The sequence below is a fragment of the Elaeis guineensis genome, chromosome 10 (assembly GCF_000442705.2).
Source record: "Elaeis guineensis isolate ETL-2024a chromosome 10, EG11, whole genome shotgun sequence".
Classification (NCBI taxonomy): Eukaryota; Viridiplantae; Streptophyta; class Magnoliopsida; order Arecales; family Arecaceae; genus Elaeis; species Elaeis guineensis.
Genome location: NC_026002.2, coordinates 59,719,500 through 59,735,093, shown reverse-complemented (window position 1 = coordinate 59,735,093; position 15,594 = coordinate 59,719,500). Strand labels below are relative to the sequence as shown.

The following is a 15,594-nucleotide window of genomic DNA, read 5'->3' as shown; positions in this document are numbered from 1 at the left end:
CGCTTTTGTCTCCCGCTGGCAGTGTCCTGCCGAAGCACTTTCCTTGCCACAGGGAGTCCGCTGAAGTCCACGATCCAACATCTGAGGAAGAAAGTTCGTCATTTAACAAAAAGGTCGAAGGAGATGGAGAACGAACTTCGCGGGTTGAGGGAGAGCCACTTTGAGGCCACTGCGGAGGCCACCTACTTCCGGAACCTCCACGTGAAGGGGATCATGGAGTACAGCCGGAGGAAGACGAACTTCGAGGAGCTAGAGGAATACAAGAAGCGCGCCAGCGACCGGTCTTGGGCTCAAGCTGCCAAGATCAGCTCTCTCAGAGCGGAGCTGTCGGTTGCACAGGAGAGGATCAGCCAGTTGGAAGGAAGCTCGTCCTGGCTTTCGACTCGGGCTGACTGTGGCCGAGAATGGTTGAGGAAGTTCTCTGACCTTCAGCAACAGCTCCAGGATGCCGAGGCGAGCTATAACGCGTGCCGGGCCGGCTGGTGCAAGCAGGTGGACGATTATAGGGGGAAGCTCAGGATGGCGACCGACGAGATTGTCCGCCTTCGAAGGCAGTTATCTGAAGGAGCTCCGTTTGCTCCTGTTCGGGATCCCGACGAACTCCAATCCCTGAGAAGAACCGTAGAAGAGTTATCTGTCGCCCTTGGGGAGGGGAAGGCCGAGCTACAGCAATTGAAGATCCAGCTGGTATACGAGCAGCAGGCAGTCAAGGACGTGGAGGCGGAATCCGAGGTCCTGAGAAAGAGGCGCCGAGAGGCGGAGAACGAAAGCCAGCGGCTTCATCGGAGATATATGGAGATGCTAATGAGGGAGAAGGAATTGGAAGAGGAAGTCGAGAGCTTAAGGCACTCCCTGATGAGGGTCGAAGTCGAAAGTTCGAAGTCGGAGGAAGCCGGGCCCCCTTAGGGCTCTTTTTGCCTTTCGTCCTTCTATGTCTTCTTTTGCCGCTTGTTTGTTTGTTGTTGTTGTTTTTTTTTTTTTTTTTTGATGCCGATGTCGTCTGGAGGTTTTTGGTTGTTGTCGCGTCGGCTTGCTTTTCTTGTCATCTTTCTTCTTCAGCCTCAAGGGCTCTGTAATGTATACTTAATTAATGACATGAGAAGAGAATTTTTCGTTACCTCTTTTACTCGCATGTTGAATTGTCGTTTGCCGAGCTCCTTTCGGCTTTTGCCTTGCTCAATATCGATGCCATTCGGAGGTACCCGATTGCCGTCGCATTGACCCGTCCTTTTGTTCATGGCCGCAGATTTGTTCGGGGCCGCTCGGGTTTGACGCCTCCTTTCAGAGTTCGAGCTCGGAGGTCCGAGCTTCTCGTCGTCCTGAGGAAGCCATCTTATCCCTGGCCTGTGTTGAGAGCTTTCTTGAAGATCGAAGATTTTGATAAGAACCCCAATCCTCGCTGAGACGAGGTTCCCTGCATCTTTGATGTAATTTGTTTTCCATTCGTCGCTGATACAGTTCGTCGCTTTCCTTTTTAACTCCCCTCCCCTTTTTCTTTTTTCTTTTTTCGAGTGAGGGTTTTTCCTCTGCTCTTAGTGGGGTCGCGGGAGCGCGAAGGGACCGCTGAGAAGGTTCCCTTTTTCTGATCTGGTCTTGAATGACCGGACCTTAGTCGGTGTCAGGACGATGTTCTTCCCTTCTGATGTAATCGATCTCAGCTCAGATTAGGACGAGGTTCTTCCCCCGCTCCTAATAGGGCTGTGGGGGCACGTATGGGCGTTGCAGGGCCTCTCCCCCCGTCCGGTCTCAGAGTAACCGGGCCTTCGACTTTGCTCATGTTAGGGCGAGGTTCTCCTCCTGTCCCTAACATGGCTGTGGGGGCGCGTATGGGCGCTGTAGGGCCTCTCCCCCCATCCGGTCTAAAGATAATCGGGCCTTCGACCTTGCTCATGTTAGGACGAGGTTCTCCTGTCCCTAACATGGCTGTGGGGGCGCGTATGGGCACTGTAGGGCCTCTCTCCCCACCCGATCTAAAAATAATCGGGCCTTCGATCTTGCTCATGTTAGGGCGAGGTTCTCCTCCTGTCCCTAACATGGCTGTGGGGGCGCGTATGGGCGCTGTAGGGCCTCTCCCCCCATCCGGTCTAAAAATAATCAGGCCTTCGATTTCACCCATATTAGGTGTTTTCGTTGTCTGAAGGGGTTATCCCCTGCCATTACAAGTCCATGCCAAAAGGGGAAGATGTGCAAATCTGAAAGGAATCTTGATTTAAAGCGAAGTCGTTCGCAATACATTTACAGGTTTTTTAAATCTCAGGACTGTAGAAGGTCTGCTCTCCATCAAGGTCCTCCAGAGACGGAGTTGATGATCCTAATTGGAGGCTGATCTCCGGGCTGCTATTCCCTTCTTGGCGGCTCAGGTTGCGGCAGGGCCCTTGGCCGATCTTCTCTACCCTCGGGTCGATGCCGAATGAACCTGTCGAGCCGACCTCGTCTGATGAGCTCCTCGATCTCGTCTCGGAGTTGAATGCATTCCTCTATGTCGTGGCCGTGGTCACGATGGTAGAGGCAGAACTTGTTAGGATTGCGCTTTCCGGGGTGTGTGCGCATCCTCTCTGGCTTTGGGAGCTGCTCTCTGACTCCATCAACACTTGGGTTTTCGATGCGTTGAGGGGGGCATAGCTGCGGAATCTTCCTGGGGGAGACCCCCGGCGGATCCGGCGCTCCGGGCTTCTCTGTCTGCGCGCTCGGGGAGGAGTCTGGGCGCGCTTGTGCTCGGAGGGAGTTCGAGAACGTGGCCGAGCTTCTCTCGCCCCTTTCTCGACTGCGGGCTTACTCGAGTCTCCCGCCTGCCGCTCTCTCACGATTTCCTTGTCCTTCATCTTGAAGGCTTCTTCTGCTCGGACGTATCCCTCGGCCCGAGCTAACAAATCAGCAAAATCCCTGGGGTACTTTTTCAGGGAGAATAGAAGGTCGTTCTTCTGAAGGCCGCCTTTCAGAGCGGCCATCGCGACCGATTGGTCCAAGTTTCGGACCTCCAATGCGGCGACATTGAAACGGTTGACGTAAGCCCGAATGGACTCCCCCTCCCTCTGCTTGATGTTGATGAGGGACTCTGAACCCTTCCGGGGACGCCGGCTGCTAACAAAATGAGCCACAAACTGGTGGCTCATCTGATCAAAGGAAAAGATGGTACCCGACTTCAACGTCGAGTACCAGTTTCTCGCCGCTCCCTTCAAGGTGGACGGGAAAGCTCGGCATAGGATGGCGTCGGGTGCACCATGAAGCAGCATCATTGTCCGGAAGGCCTCCAGGTGGTCAACTGGGTCCGAAGTCCCGGCGTAGCTTTCAAATTGAGGGAGCTTGAAGTTTGGCGGGATCGGTCCTGCATGATCATTTGAGAAAAGGGAGGGTCAGTACAAATGTCCTCACCATAAGCGGAGGGAGCGTGGCGGAGTTCTTCGATCCACCGGTTCATCTCCTGGAGCCTCCGGTCCAGAAAATCCTCTCGACTACGGGTCTCGAGGGTCTTCTAGCAGAATGGAGGTAGAGATCTTTCAGGGGTGGAATCGTGATCTGACTGAGGGCTCTCCACCCTCGGATTCGTCTTTCCGGGAAAGACGGGGCGGCTGGCCCAAGTGGCCCGTCCTACCGTCGGATTTTGGAGTCCGGCGACGTTCTCTCCAGTTGCACTGACGCCTGCGGTTGTTGCTGCTGCTGCATGGCCTGCACCGCTTCAGCGACGCCTCTGACCTGCTGGGCCAGTAGGTCGAATTGTTCCGTGCCAACCGTCGTTGCCGGAGGAGGCTGGGAAACTGGAGGTGAGGCCGGAGCCTGAGATCTGGCCGCGGAGGCCGTGGATCGCCGTGTGGATGCTTTGCGGGGAGGCATCGGGCAAAGATCTAGTGGGGGAAGGAGGAGAGGATGTCGGAAAAGATGACCGGAGGCGGTCCCGTTGAGCGCTCCTTTAAGAACAAGGGTACTGCGAAGATACAGAGTCCTTCCTCTAGCGCCAATCCTGTTGGTGCAAAAATCCGCCGGCGTCGGAGAAGCTGGAGTCGAGAGAGCCGCGGTCACCACCGGGACCTGCAAAGGAAGTCTAAACCGGAGTTGGGGGTGCTCCGGCAAAGATCCTCCGACGCTCAAGTCAATTCTCTGCCTCAACAAGAATGGAGTGCTCGAACGAAAATTTTAGCAGAGTTTTGAGATAGAAATTAGAGCTTAAAAAATAACGTATCTGGGGTCCTCTTTTTATAGACGGAGGGTGCAATAGACTGATAGCGACATTTGTAACCGTCTGACAGTGGGCCGTTCGGGGCCAGGAGGAGTTTGTTATGAAGAGTAGTGGAGTGAAATCGTGGCCATCACCGTGACCTGCCATGTGGAGTTTGTTGCGGGGAGTGGAGCGGCGTCTGTTGTCGTGACTTGCCAGAGAGTGGAGCCGTGCGGTATCCGTCGTAGGAAGTGGAGCAGAGTCGTGGCCATTACTGTGGCCTGCCAGGGAGTGATGGAGCCGCGCGGAATCCATCGCAGGAAGTGGAGCAGCGTCGTGGCCGTTACTATGGCCTGCTAGGGAGTGATGGAGCCGCGCGGAATCCGTCGCAGGAAGTGGAGCAGAGTCGTGGTCGTTACTATGGCCTGCCAGGGGGTCCAGGCCTATCGGCCGAAGTTCGGTTGAGGTGCCTGGCGGAGAGTAGCTATCCATCTAAGAGGAGCTCGGATGTTGCAAATCCTATTGGGTGCCTTGGGCGTTAAGACTGCAGGCGAAGACCACTTGCCGTAGGAGCTCGGTCAGAGGCTTTCCGCAGACGTAATTCGATTTTGCGCAGAATTCGACAGAGGGTCGACCGGCGGTGGATGTCAGATGGCGCTGGAGAGGTTCATCTGTTGGAGGGGTCCAGCTGCTGGATTCCGTGAACCCGGCGTTTGTCCGCTATAGAAGTTCGGTCGGAGTCCGATCTCCGTAGAAGCCCAGATGGAGATCATTTATCGAGGAATCTCGGTCGAGGCCTGTCTACAATAAAAATTCGAAAGGAATTCGTTCACAATGGAAGCTCGGGTGAAGGCTTACAGTGGGAATCCGACACGGACCGCTCGTGGTAGAAATTTGAAGAAAATCGTTTGTAGCAGAAGCTCGGAGTGGGTCGCTTGCAGTAGAAGCTTGGAGTCCGGCCCTTGTAGGAGTTCGGGGTGAGGTCTACCTGTAACAGGAGTTCAGGGCGGAAGTCCGGCTCCTGTAGGAGCTCGGATGAAGTCTACTTGTTCGGGGAAGGAGTCCGGCTTCCGTAGGAGTCCGGACAAAATCTACCTGCAGTCGAAGTTCAGGGAAGAGGTCCGGCTCCCGTAGGAGCCCGGACGAAGGCTACCTGCAGTTGGAGTTTGGGGAAGAGGTCCGGCTCCCGTAGGAGTCCGAACGAAGGCTGCCTACAGTTGGAGTTCGGGGAAGAGGTCCGGCTCCCGTAGGAGTCCGGACGAAGTCTAGAAGGTGGGCAACCACCGTAGAAACTTGGATGGAGTCCGTCCATTGTGGAGAATCCGGTTGACACTGATAGGGGTTCATCCGTCGGCATAACTTGAGAATGTTGTGGAGGCTCGGCTGTCGGAGAGGTTTGGAAAGATGTCGTCGAAAGTCGGACGTCGGTAGAATCTCCGGAGGGTCATTCCTGACACGAACTTCGGCTGGGGGGTATTTTTTACCCAACAGGAATCATCAAGTTTGTATTCGAATCTCATTCTATTGTTCTAAATGAATATAATTACTGTCTTAGTTTTCTTTTAAATGTTATTTGTATAGGCCTTTTGGCCAATTCAAATTATGAAATATCGATAAAGAAAAAGTTGTGATATTATTTTGAATGGTGTTATAATTTTGCATGGACGGTTAAATAATGGAATCTATATTGTATTTAGGTCTAATGTAATGTACATGTCAAATAAGTGTCCTAGGATTGTCAATGTCATGGATGCCTACTTTTGGCATTGTAGGCTAGGTCATATCAACAAGAACAGGATGAACAGGTTAGCTCAAGAAGGCATTCTTGATAAAGACGATTATGAATCGTTGTCTACCTGTGAGTCTTGTTTACTTGGAAAGATGACGAAGTCATCTTTTACTGAAAAAGATGAACAAGCTAGTGATGTTCTGAGTCTAGTACATACTAATGTATGTGGACCTATAAGCACAAGTGCCAGAGGAGAATATCACTATTTCATTACGTTCACAGATGACCTATCGAGATATGGGTACGTCTATTTGATGAAACACAAGTCTGAATCATTTGAAATGTTCAAACGTTATAAACTGAAAAGAGTATTAAAACTCTTCGATCAGATCGATGAGGTGAATATCTCTCTAATGAATTTCTGACATACCTTGAGGAGAATGGGATTCTCTTTTAATGAACACCTTTTGGAAGTCACAATATAATGGTGTATCGAAAAGGAGAAATCGAATCTTGTTGGACATGGTTCGATCCATGATGGGCTTTTCTACTTTGCCGATATCTTTTTAGGGATATGCACTCGCGTCGGCTTGTTATGTGCTTAATAGGATTCCTAATAAGTCTGTAAGTAAAACACCATATGAGATATGGACTGGACGTAAGTCAGCGCTCACTCATCTTAGGGTTTGGGGATATTCGGCTTATGTCAAACGTTTGAAAATGGACTAGGAGTCAGGTCTGATAGATGTAATTTTATTGGGTATCCCAAAGAAATCAAGGGGTATTACTTCTACCTTGCTGATGAACAAAAAGTGTTTGTCAATCTTAGGACAATCTTTTTAGAAAAGAAATTTCTTGGGGAAGGGATTAATGCCTCTAAGATTGAATTTGAGGAAGTTTAACAGGTAGAACCGATACAGTCTAGTGAACCCACAGAATCGGATTTGATGAGATCAAATCCGGAACCCATTGTAGAGGTACCATTAAGAAGATTCGATAGAGTATTGTGTCAACTGGACAGATACTACGGTTTCTTGATCAAAGATGGGGATCCTGTTGAACTCGATGAGAACAATGAGGATCCGATCACCTATATGGATGCAATGCAGAGGTTCGACTCTGATAAATGGCTTGAAATCATGAAATCCGAAATGGAGTCCATAAAGGTCAACGATGTATGGACATTAGTTGACCCACTTGAAGGGGTTAAACCCATAGGGTGTAAGTGGGTCTTCAAAAGGAAGAGGGACGTAGATGGGAAGGTGGAGATCTATAAAGCTTATTTGGTTGCCAAGGATTATCGTCAGCATTATGGTATTGACTATGACGAGATGTTTTCTCTTGCGGCAATGCTCCAATCCATTCGGATTATGCTTACGATAGCGGCATACATGGATTATGAAATTTGACAAATGGACGTGAAAACAGTTTTTCTAAATGGAGAGCTGCAAGAAGAGGTGTATATGATACAATCTGAGGGTTTCACATCCACAGATGAGTCCAAGGTATGCAAGTTTCAGAGATCCATCTATGGATTAAAGTAGGCATCCAAGAGTTGGAACATGTATTTCGATAAAGTTATCAGAACGTATGACTTCGTTAGGAATGAAGAAGAGCCCTGCATTTACAAATGGACAAATGATTCTGTGGTTGTATTCCTCGTTCTGTATGTGGATGATATTTTTTTAATTCGAGAATGACATCCCTGCATTACAAAAAATAAAAGTTTGGTTATCGTCTCAGTTCTTTATGAAGAATTTGGGAAAAGCATCCTACATCCTTGGGATGAAGATCTATAGAGATAGATCGAAAAGGTTGCTTGGATTGTCCCAGTACATATACATTGACATCGTGCTGAAGCGGTTCAGCATGGAAAATTTCAAGAAAGGCTATCTTTCGATAGGTCAAAGAATCTCTCTCGAAGAAGGATTATCCGACAACTCCTCAAGAGAGCGTATAAGTAGAGTTTCATATGCTTCAGTAGTGGATTCTATAATGTACGTCATGACATGTATGAGATCAGACATGGCATACTCGGGGTAGTGAGCAGATCATCCTTAAGTATTTGAGAAATACTAAGGATCAGTGGCTTGTATATGGTGAAACTGACTTGAAACTAGTGGGGTTCACCGACTCCAGCTTTCAGTCAGATCATGATGATAGTCAGAGTGCGTCGGGTTATGTTTTTATCCTGAATGGTGGAGTAATCTGTTGGAAGAGTTTCAAGCAGCACACTGTGGCTGACTCTGTTTGCGAAGCAGAGTATATTGTGACATCCGATACTGCAAAGGAAGCTGTATGGTTGTGGAAGTTCATCGACGAGCTCGGAGTGGCACCCTTTGTTGATGATCCTGTCTTGTTATACTGCGACAACACTGGAGCCATTGCTCAAGCTAAAGAGTCGAAGTTCCATCAACGCACCAAGCATATTCTGCGCCGCTACCATCTGATTGTGAGATCGTGGATCGAGATGACGTTGACCTTTAGAAGATCCACTAGAAGAAGAGCTTGGCAGACCTATTTACTAAGGCTCTCGGGATCAAGGAGTTTGATGATCACAAATTGAGGATGGGTATACGATACTGTATCGATTGATTTTAGTCTAAGTGGGAGTTGTTAGAAAATATATCCCAAAATCAATCGTTAGACGATTGTGCTCATTTTGTAAATTGTATATGAATTTTCATTAATAAAAGTTAGTTTTTTTATTACAAATTGATCATCTTTGAACTCCTGTATTGTAATGAAGTCCTTAGGACTATTAATTAATCGATAAAGGAGGATTTATCGTTAAATCCTTAAAAATATTTGCGACCAAATGATATGCTATTATAAGGACGATAGTGATATCAAGTGTAGGTCGTTGCGCGCCATATGAGTTGGTTGTCCTCTTGACCAAGGAGTGTGGAGACACTGTTATGACGTGTAGATGAAATGTAAGAGTACATTCGCATCGAATGTGATCATGTGCCGGGCACTCTGCTATCAAAAGTAGCTCGAGAAGGGTATGGGTATAAGTATCTTTTGGATCTGAGATCACCACGGTGATTTGTAAGCAACTTACTGTATTTTAGTACCGGACCATCTGAGTTTTTAATTCAGTTACAGAAGGATATTGGGTGCAGTCAAGTACTTAACAAGTCGATGTGTGAGTCAAAATGGAATTGATCCCTCTGAATTAGTAGGAGATATGGATCAGTGTATTTCAATTTAGTAAAATCTTGGTCAGGATAATCCATGTGATAGATTTGAAAGATTGAAATATAATGTGGTCGACTTAATTAGGGTTGACAGTTAAATCCTAGATCACCTTGAGCATTTGGGTCAAAGAGATGAATTATACAGTAACCATACGTCAGGATGTTCTAAAAGGTTGTTTTGCAATATTTCGACCTATTCGATCGTCGGGCCATTATTGCTAGATGGTTAGAAGTTGTTCCTATGCTGTCGGCTTAGGTTCGAACCTATGGGGTCACACGTATTAGAAAATTTGATCAGATCTGATGGCTGAAGAGTCTAATTGGATTGTGACTCTGGTGAGGAGTTCTACTCGGACTAGGACTCTAAAAAAAAATCCCACTAGGACTGCAACTCTACTATTTATGAAGAATTAATTAATAATTAGATTACTAATTGACTTAATTTGATTGAGCAAAGAGATTTAGATCAAGTCTAATTGAATGAGATTCAGTTCGACTCTGATTGGGTTTGATATGATCGAGCTTGATTACAAGAAAAATTTGATCCTGATTCGATCAGGATTTTGACTCGGCTAATTTCTAATTGGATTAGGAATTTGATGAGATATCTGGTTCTTAATTAGATTAGGTTCATGTCCATCAGTGGGTTCAATCCAAATTTGATTTGGATTAGAATCAGAATTGAAAATGAAGAGTCCTTGTCAACTTGGACTTTATTCTTATCTCTTGCGCCACTCTTGAACCCATGCCAATTTCTCCATGCTTAATTGGATTTGGATTGTAATTTTTGGCATCATGATAGAGGGTCCAATAAGAGTGGGTGGCAATATTTGATGAGTCATAATCTTATCTCTTACTTAATTCGAATGCGATCTGAATTAGAGATGAGATGTAAACTAGGAAAGAGATTTTTCATATATAGAATATTGTTGGCATCATATTATTTTTTTTATTTTTTTTGGAGAATCCTTTGGCATGTGAGACTCCAGAATCCTTCTCCACGTCCTAATGATTTTTCAGAAATTTTTTGGGATGCCAAAAGGTGGTTTTGGCGTGGATTATTGGTGCCCTTGTAAAAATCCTAATTCCTAGTCTATAAAAAGGGTCCTCTCTCTTGGACGTCCTATGATCAATTCTCTTGCTGGTTTTTGTTTCCAGAGCCTCTTCTCCTCCTCTCTTTCTCCTCCAAATCTCTTTTGCTTCGGAGTGTCCAAGGTGCTTGAAGAAAAAGGAAGAGATCAGTTGTCGAAGTTGCTTGCAGGCTAGCACCTCCAAGCCCCTGATCTGCGTCAGTCTTTGCGTGGATTTTTTTGTAGAGATCGGACGACTTCATGTGGCTGTAAGCGACCTGAGAAATACTCTCTCCAAGTGTTGGACCAGAGAAGATCAAAACCCAATTGGTTTGGTAATCATCTCTAATCTATTTTGATCGTACCGTTAGATCTAATAGTTAGATGTAGGATTTCAGCATCGATGAGATCGATGTGTGTTTTTATTTTCAGATCTAAGGTACATCATATTTCATATTTTTTTCATGGCATGGTAGTCTAGATTAGATCTTATGCATGTGATTTAGGTTAAATAGTTTAATCTTATTCTTCCGCTGCACAAAAATTTTGAAATTGCATGCATAGCACTACCTACGTTTCCTTCAGGATCCCCTAGCTTTCTATTTATAAAGGGGTTGATGAGATCATTAGAGAGTTTGTTAAGCCGTTAGATGCCAGCTGTAAGTGAGCTAGAGCATAGCTGTATGTATTAGCTGGAAATGAGGTCATATTTAACTGTATGTGCCAACTGGAGATGAGTTGTAGCATGGCTGTATGTGAGATCGTGGCCAGTTGTAGTTTGGTTGTAGAGATTGTGGTGGGCTTTCGTAGAATGATTGCTGCCGCTAATGCAATGGCTCATCTTGGTAAAAGATCGAGGTTGAATGATTGCTGCCGCTAATGCAATGGCTCATCTTGGTAAAAGATCGAGGTGAGATCAAGTATCATATGAGATTGGACGTCTCGGATATATGGAATACTTTGTTTCAGGTTGGTATGTATATGAGCTAAAATGAGTTAGATCGGTATTTATATGAGCTGATCATAATATTTCACTAGAAGTCAATTCAGGTAGCTCGGTGTTTAGATGAGCTGGATTGAGCGAGATCAGCATTCAGCCTTTAATTCAGGTCAGCTTTATATGAACTCAGCCTTCAATTCAGGTCAGTTTTCTTATGAGCTCAGCTTTCGAAACAGGTCGATTTTATATGAACTGAACCTCCAATTCAGATCGGCTTTCTTATGAGCTCGGCCTCTGGTTTAGGTCGGTTTTATGATGGGCTCAGCCTGTTGAGGTCAATTTTTAGGTTAAGCTCAGCTTCCTGATGTTCTCAGCTTTCTGTTGAGGTTGGCTCCTGTTGAGATCGGTTTTATGGTGACCTCGGCCTCAAGTTGAAGTCGGTTTTATGGTGACCTCAGCTTTAAGTTGAGGTCGGCTCTATGATGAGGTGAGGTGGGATAACCCATACAATAGCTGTCTATAGCTACACTATATGCTTATGTGACAAGATATGTACCCCAACCAACCTCATAATAAGTTACCAGCTGGCATGCCAGCTAATCTTCATACAATGTTGTTGCACTGTATTTCCTCCTGATGAATGATTTTAAATATTTTGAACTCTCTTTGGAGCAGAATAAATACGTATTGCCTTCTCTTGGCTGACAGCTTGGTACACAAGAACCGACAGGGAACTTTGGATTCCAATATGAGACTTGGGTCCCATCTCTGTACCGTATTTATTTGGATTTCTGTTATGGTCAATGCCACCTAGCCAGCATGCCCTTTAGGTATCGTCAATTTGTGATTGATGAAAGACTGAGCAGACCATTTGTTGTTCATGATGGTGCTGCACTTGTTGATATTTAAACACTGATGATGAAGTTACTCTTTTGATTCCGGTAGCTGTCATATCTTATCTATTGATGCAATAGTCTTGCTGAATGTAGCATCCGCCCCTTTTCTGGTATTTCAGTATCTATTTCCTTAAAATTTTTTCCCCCTTCGTTGTGGTTCTTATGGTTTATGATTGGCAAGTGGTATTACAAAGTATATTCCTTACATCCCTTGATTTTCTCCCCCTCAATTCTGAAATCATGTTAAACAGAACCTCTCTCAAGCAAGAGCGGCTGGAAGGAGAATGATCAATACAGAAACTGACTCAGTGTTGAGTACCGAGTCCAGAAACACTCGGAGGCCATCATCATCATCATCATCTTCCATTGGTGGAGGCTTACCTCCATTGGGAAGGTAAATCTGCAAGTCTTGCATGTGTAGTGACACTGTTTTAGAACCTTTTCTGACTTGTTTCAAAATTTTGTTGATGGATATGATAGGCCAGTCCTGGTTTCCCAGTCATCAGGTATCTAACAATCATGTATCTATGGAACTAGTCTTCTGCTTTTATGTTACCTTTTATCTCTGACATTAGTTCCTCCAGACCGGAGATTAGGTTCCTCAGCCTCTAATATCCGGAAGGATGATTACAATTGGAGATATGATGCTGATGAGCTTTCAGAAGATGTGATTCGAGCTTCAAATGCTTTAGAAAACATTCAGTTGGACAGAAAAGCACGGAATTTGACTACATCATGGAGGTATATTTGGATTTAACGTATTTTTGTTTCTAATAAAAACAAACAATTGCATTATGTTCAGTATGGTATCTTGCAATATGCCCTAAGGTGTTACTTTTTTGTTGGTCTGCTATCCTTTCATTGATTCGGCTGTTTTAGTTAGTGTTGCATGAACATGGACATGATGATCAGATTCAGACACATCTAAGTGTCTGACTTGGCAAGATGATAAAATGGAGAGATGGGGATGTCAAGAATATAATATAGTACTAACTAAATGACATATGTTTATACCTATAGATATTGTATATGAGAAAATGTTAAATTATATTATTTGTAAGGCCCTTTAATATAAATGTTTCTTGTCTAAACTCCCTAATTAATTTAAGGCCATGAGAAAAATAACATTTTGCAAGTTTATTTTAATACGTACATCCTTGACAATCTTTTTCCCCCCCCCCAAAAAAATAAATGCTCATGTTTAACATCAATATAGAGGTTCGAACTCATTGTTGGTCGGGCCAAGCTCTCCACCAATGTACAAAAATTGCAGATAAAGAATTTTATAAGTATCTAAGGGCATGTTTGGTTGAGGGGAGTTGGACTCTGAAATGGGAATGGGAATGATACCCATTCCAGCAGTTGGAGGGGAGTCATATTCCCATTCTGATTCTAGGAAGGAATATAAATTCCATAATCTCCCCAAACTCAGTCTCTACTCTTTCCTAATATTCAAGTACCATAATAATTCTAGTTCCAGTCGTGAACCAAACACGTCAAGGGATATGGCTGTTCCGATTCTCATTCCAATCGATTTTGATTTTGATTCTGGTAGCGAATTCAAAAAAAAAAAAAACATGCCCTAAGTGCAGATGGTTCCACATGTCTCATGTTCATTGAATTATTATCAAATATTCAGAATGCTTCTTGTTTCTATTAAGTTTGTGGTCTAAAGGACCATTTTGTTTGCTTTTTCTATGAAGGGAAAAAAGGTGAAATGTGGCCACTGTCAACATTTTCTCATTTTTCTACCTTTTATAATTTCAGAAGTATTTTGAATTTTAAGTTTTCCCCACCATGACTCTTATTATGGTTTCAGGCATTTTAGATCCTCTCAATCACAAAAAGAAAATTAATTATAGTTATATTTTTCAACTGGATTCTGATTGCAGGCATGCTGGTGATGGCAAGGTGGATCATCGTTAGTGTCTTTGATGGCTTGTGTTTGTAATTTTCTACCTTGTTTTATTTCTGTTTGTGTGAGCGATATCAACATGTGGAATCCAGTTTATTTAAGATGGTAGTATGTGCTCTTGCTATTCTTTTTGTACTTTTCTTTTTACTGCATCTAGGTTCAGATGGCAATCTAAAATATCAATCTAAGCACCTTGTAGCTGACTTCTTGTATCCTAGGCATGGATGCTACTGAGCATGATTCGGTCAATGATTTCCTAAGGCTTGTACTTGGTATCATGTATGCTGAATTGTTTGCATTGGGAGGGTACATGCGGTATTTTTCTTGCAAGTTCTGATAGTAAAATTCCCTCAGTCGGTTATGGGGATTTTGGTTTTGTGGACGATTCTTGTGTGTGGTCTAATTCATGTTTCGATTGTTTCTTTTTGGATGATCTTGAAAAACGGTTGATAAGGTACGCTATGCTGCCTCAGATTTTACTGGGGGTAAGATGTGGTGGTTTTTGTAACATCTAAGTTTGTTTTGTCATTATATTTCTGCGTTTTATATTATTTATCTTCCGGTAGATCCACGGAATATCCGAAAGCTGATTTTCTATAATGGTCTTCATCTTGGTTGCGGAACTTTGGCAGCATAAGGATTTGCCTTCTCGCAGGGGCATCGGATGTGTTCTTATTTCCCAAATGGGTAAAAGTGAGAGAAATATTAGGGCCTTGGTGTGCTGTATGAGCTGCCATAAAGGCCCCGCCATTCAACCCAGTAGTTATCAATCAAGGTGGAGAAGGCCTGTGTTGGGCATTACCCTGAAATCGAGCAATAGCGGTTTAATTTCTCAGTGGACGGCAATCTGTGTCATGGTTGTGGATGGCGAACGTTTTGTTAGTTGGGTATCCGTTAACTACGGTGAGATGTCAGTTGTATATATATTTTTTAATAAATTAATATATAAACTTTGATTTAAGTTATTATTTTGTGAGTAGTGTTTTTATTGGATTGTGCAATTTTTTTATTTTATTATTATCATTTTGAGTATGTTGGTGGGGTCAATGCATCCCAGTATAAAAAAGTTTAATCACGGCGGCTGAAATCGATCGAGTTCGGATGATGGACATTTGGTTTTTGTATAGGGATGTTGGTGCTGGAGTGATCTATAAAATAAGTTTGAAATTAGAGGTTGTAGTTTAGGTGAGGATTTTTCGATGTTCAAGTCAGAAAAGTAGAGAATAAATGAACAGCAACGGATTTTTTGAGAGGGATTTGATTGGATTTATTCGGATTGTCGGAGCTTTGGTTGTTTATATAGAAAGATGTCGGATTGTTGGATTGTTAGCTGTGAGATTATACAGTCGCGAGATTGTCGGATCGTTGGTCATGCTAAACTGGATGAGATAATTCAGTCCTTAATTCTTAATCGCTCTCGCGAGATCAGAAGAGATGGTTGTCAAATCTTATCTATTTGGGATAGATAGCTGTCACGTACGTTGAAGAGAAATTGGTTGAGCAGCTCATACACAGGTCATATCTCGAAGATGTCTTAGCTTAGTATGGAGATAGACTCTTCAACTCATACAGCGGTCAGCGGTCGTGTTGATGATTCGAGAATTTGAAATATCTTGTGATATAGTGCTGATTCGAGGTGCTTGCGATAACCATCATAACACTATCTCCCTACTTCTGAGTCTGAGAATGAG

General features: G+C 44.3%; 1 protein-coding gene across 1 annotated transcript in view; it reads left to right on the top strand.

Moving 5' to 3' along the window:
- LOC105035204 (protein TONNEAU 1a) overlaps nt 1-14,181 on the top strand; it is a 44,163-nt gene extending 29,982 nt beyond the window's left edge. Inside the window, exons 5-8 of the mRNA XM_010910658.4 lie at nt 12,240-12,382; nt 12,469-12,494; nt 12,573-12,729; nt 13,881-14,181. Coding sequence (XP_010908960.1) covers nt 12,240-12,382; nt 12,469-12,494; nt 12,573-12,729; nt 13,881-13,914 — 360 coding nt within the window. The 3' untranslated portion in view covers nt 13,915-14,181. The remainder of the gene's footprint in view (nt 1-12,239; nt 12,383-12,468; nt 12,495-12,572; nt 12,730-13,880) is intronic.
- Nucleotides 14,182-15,594: the final 1,413 nt, after the last annotated feature.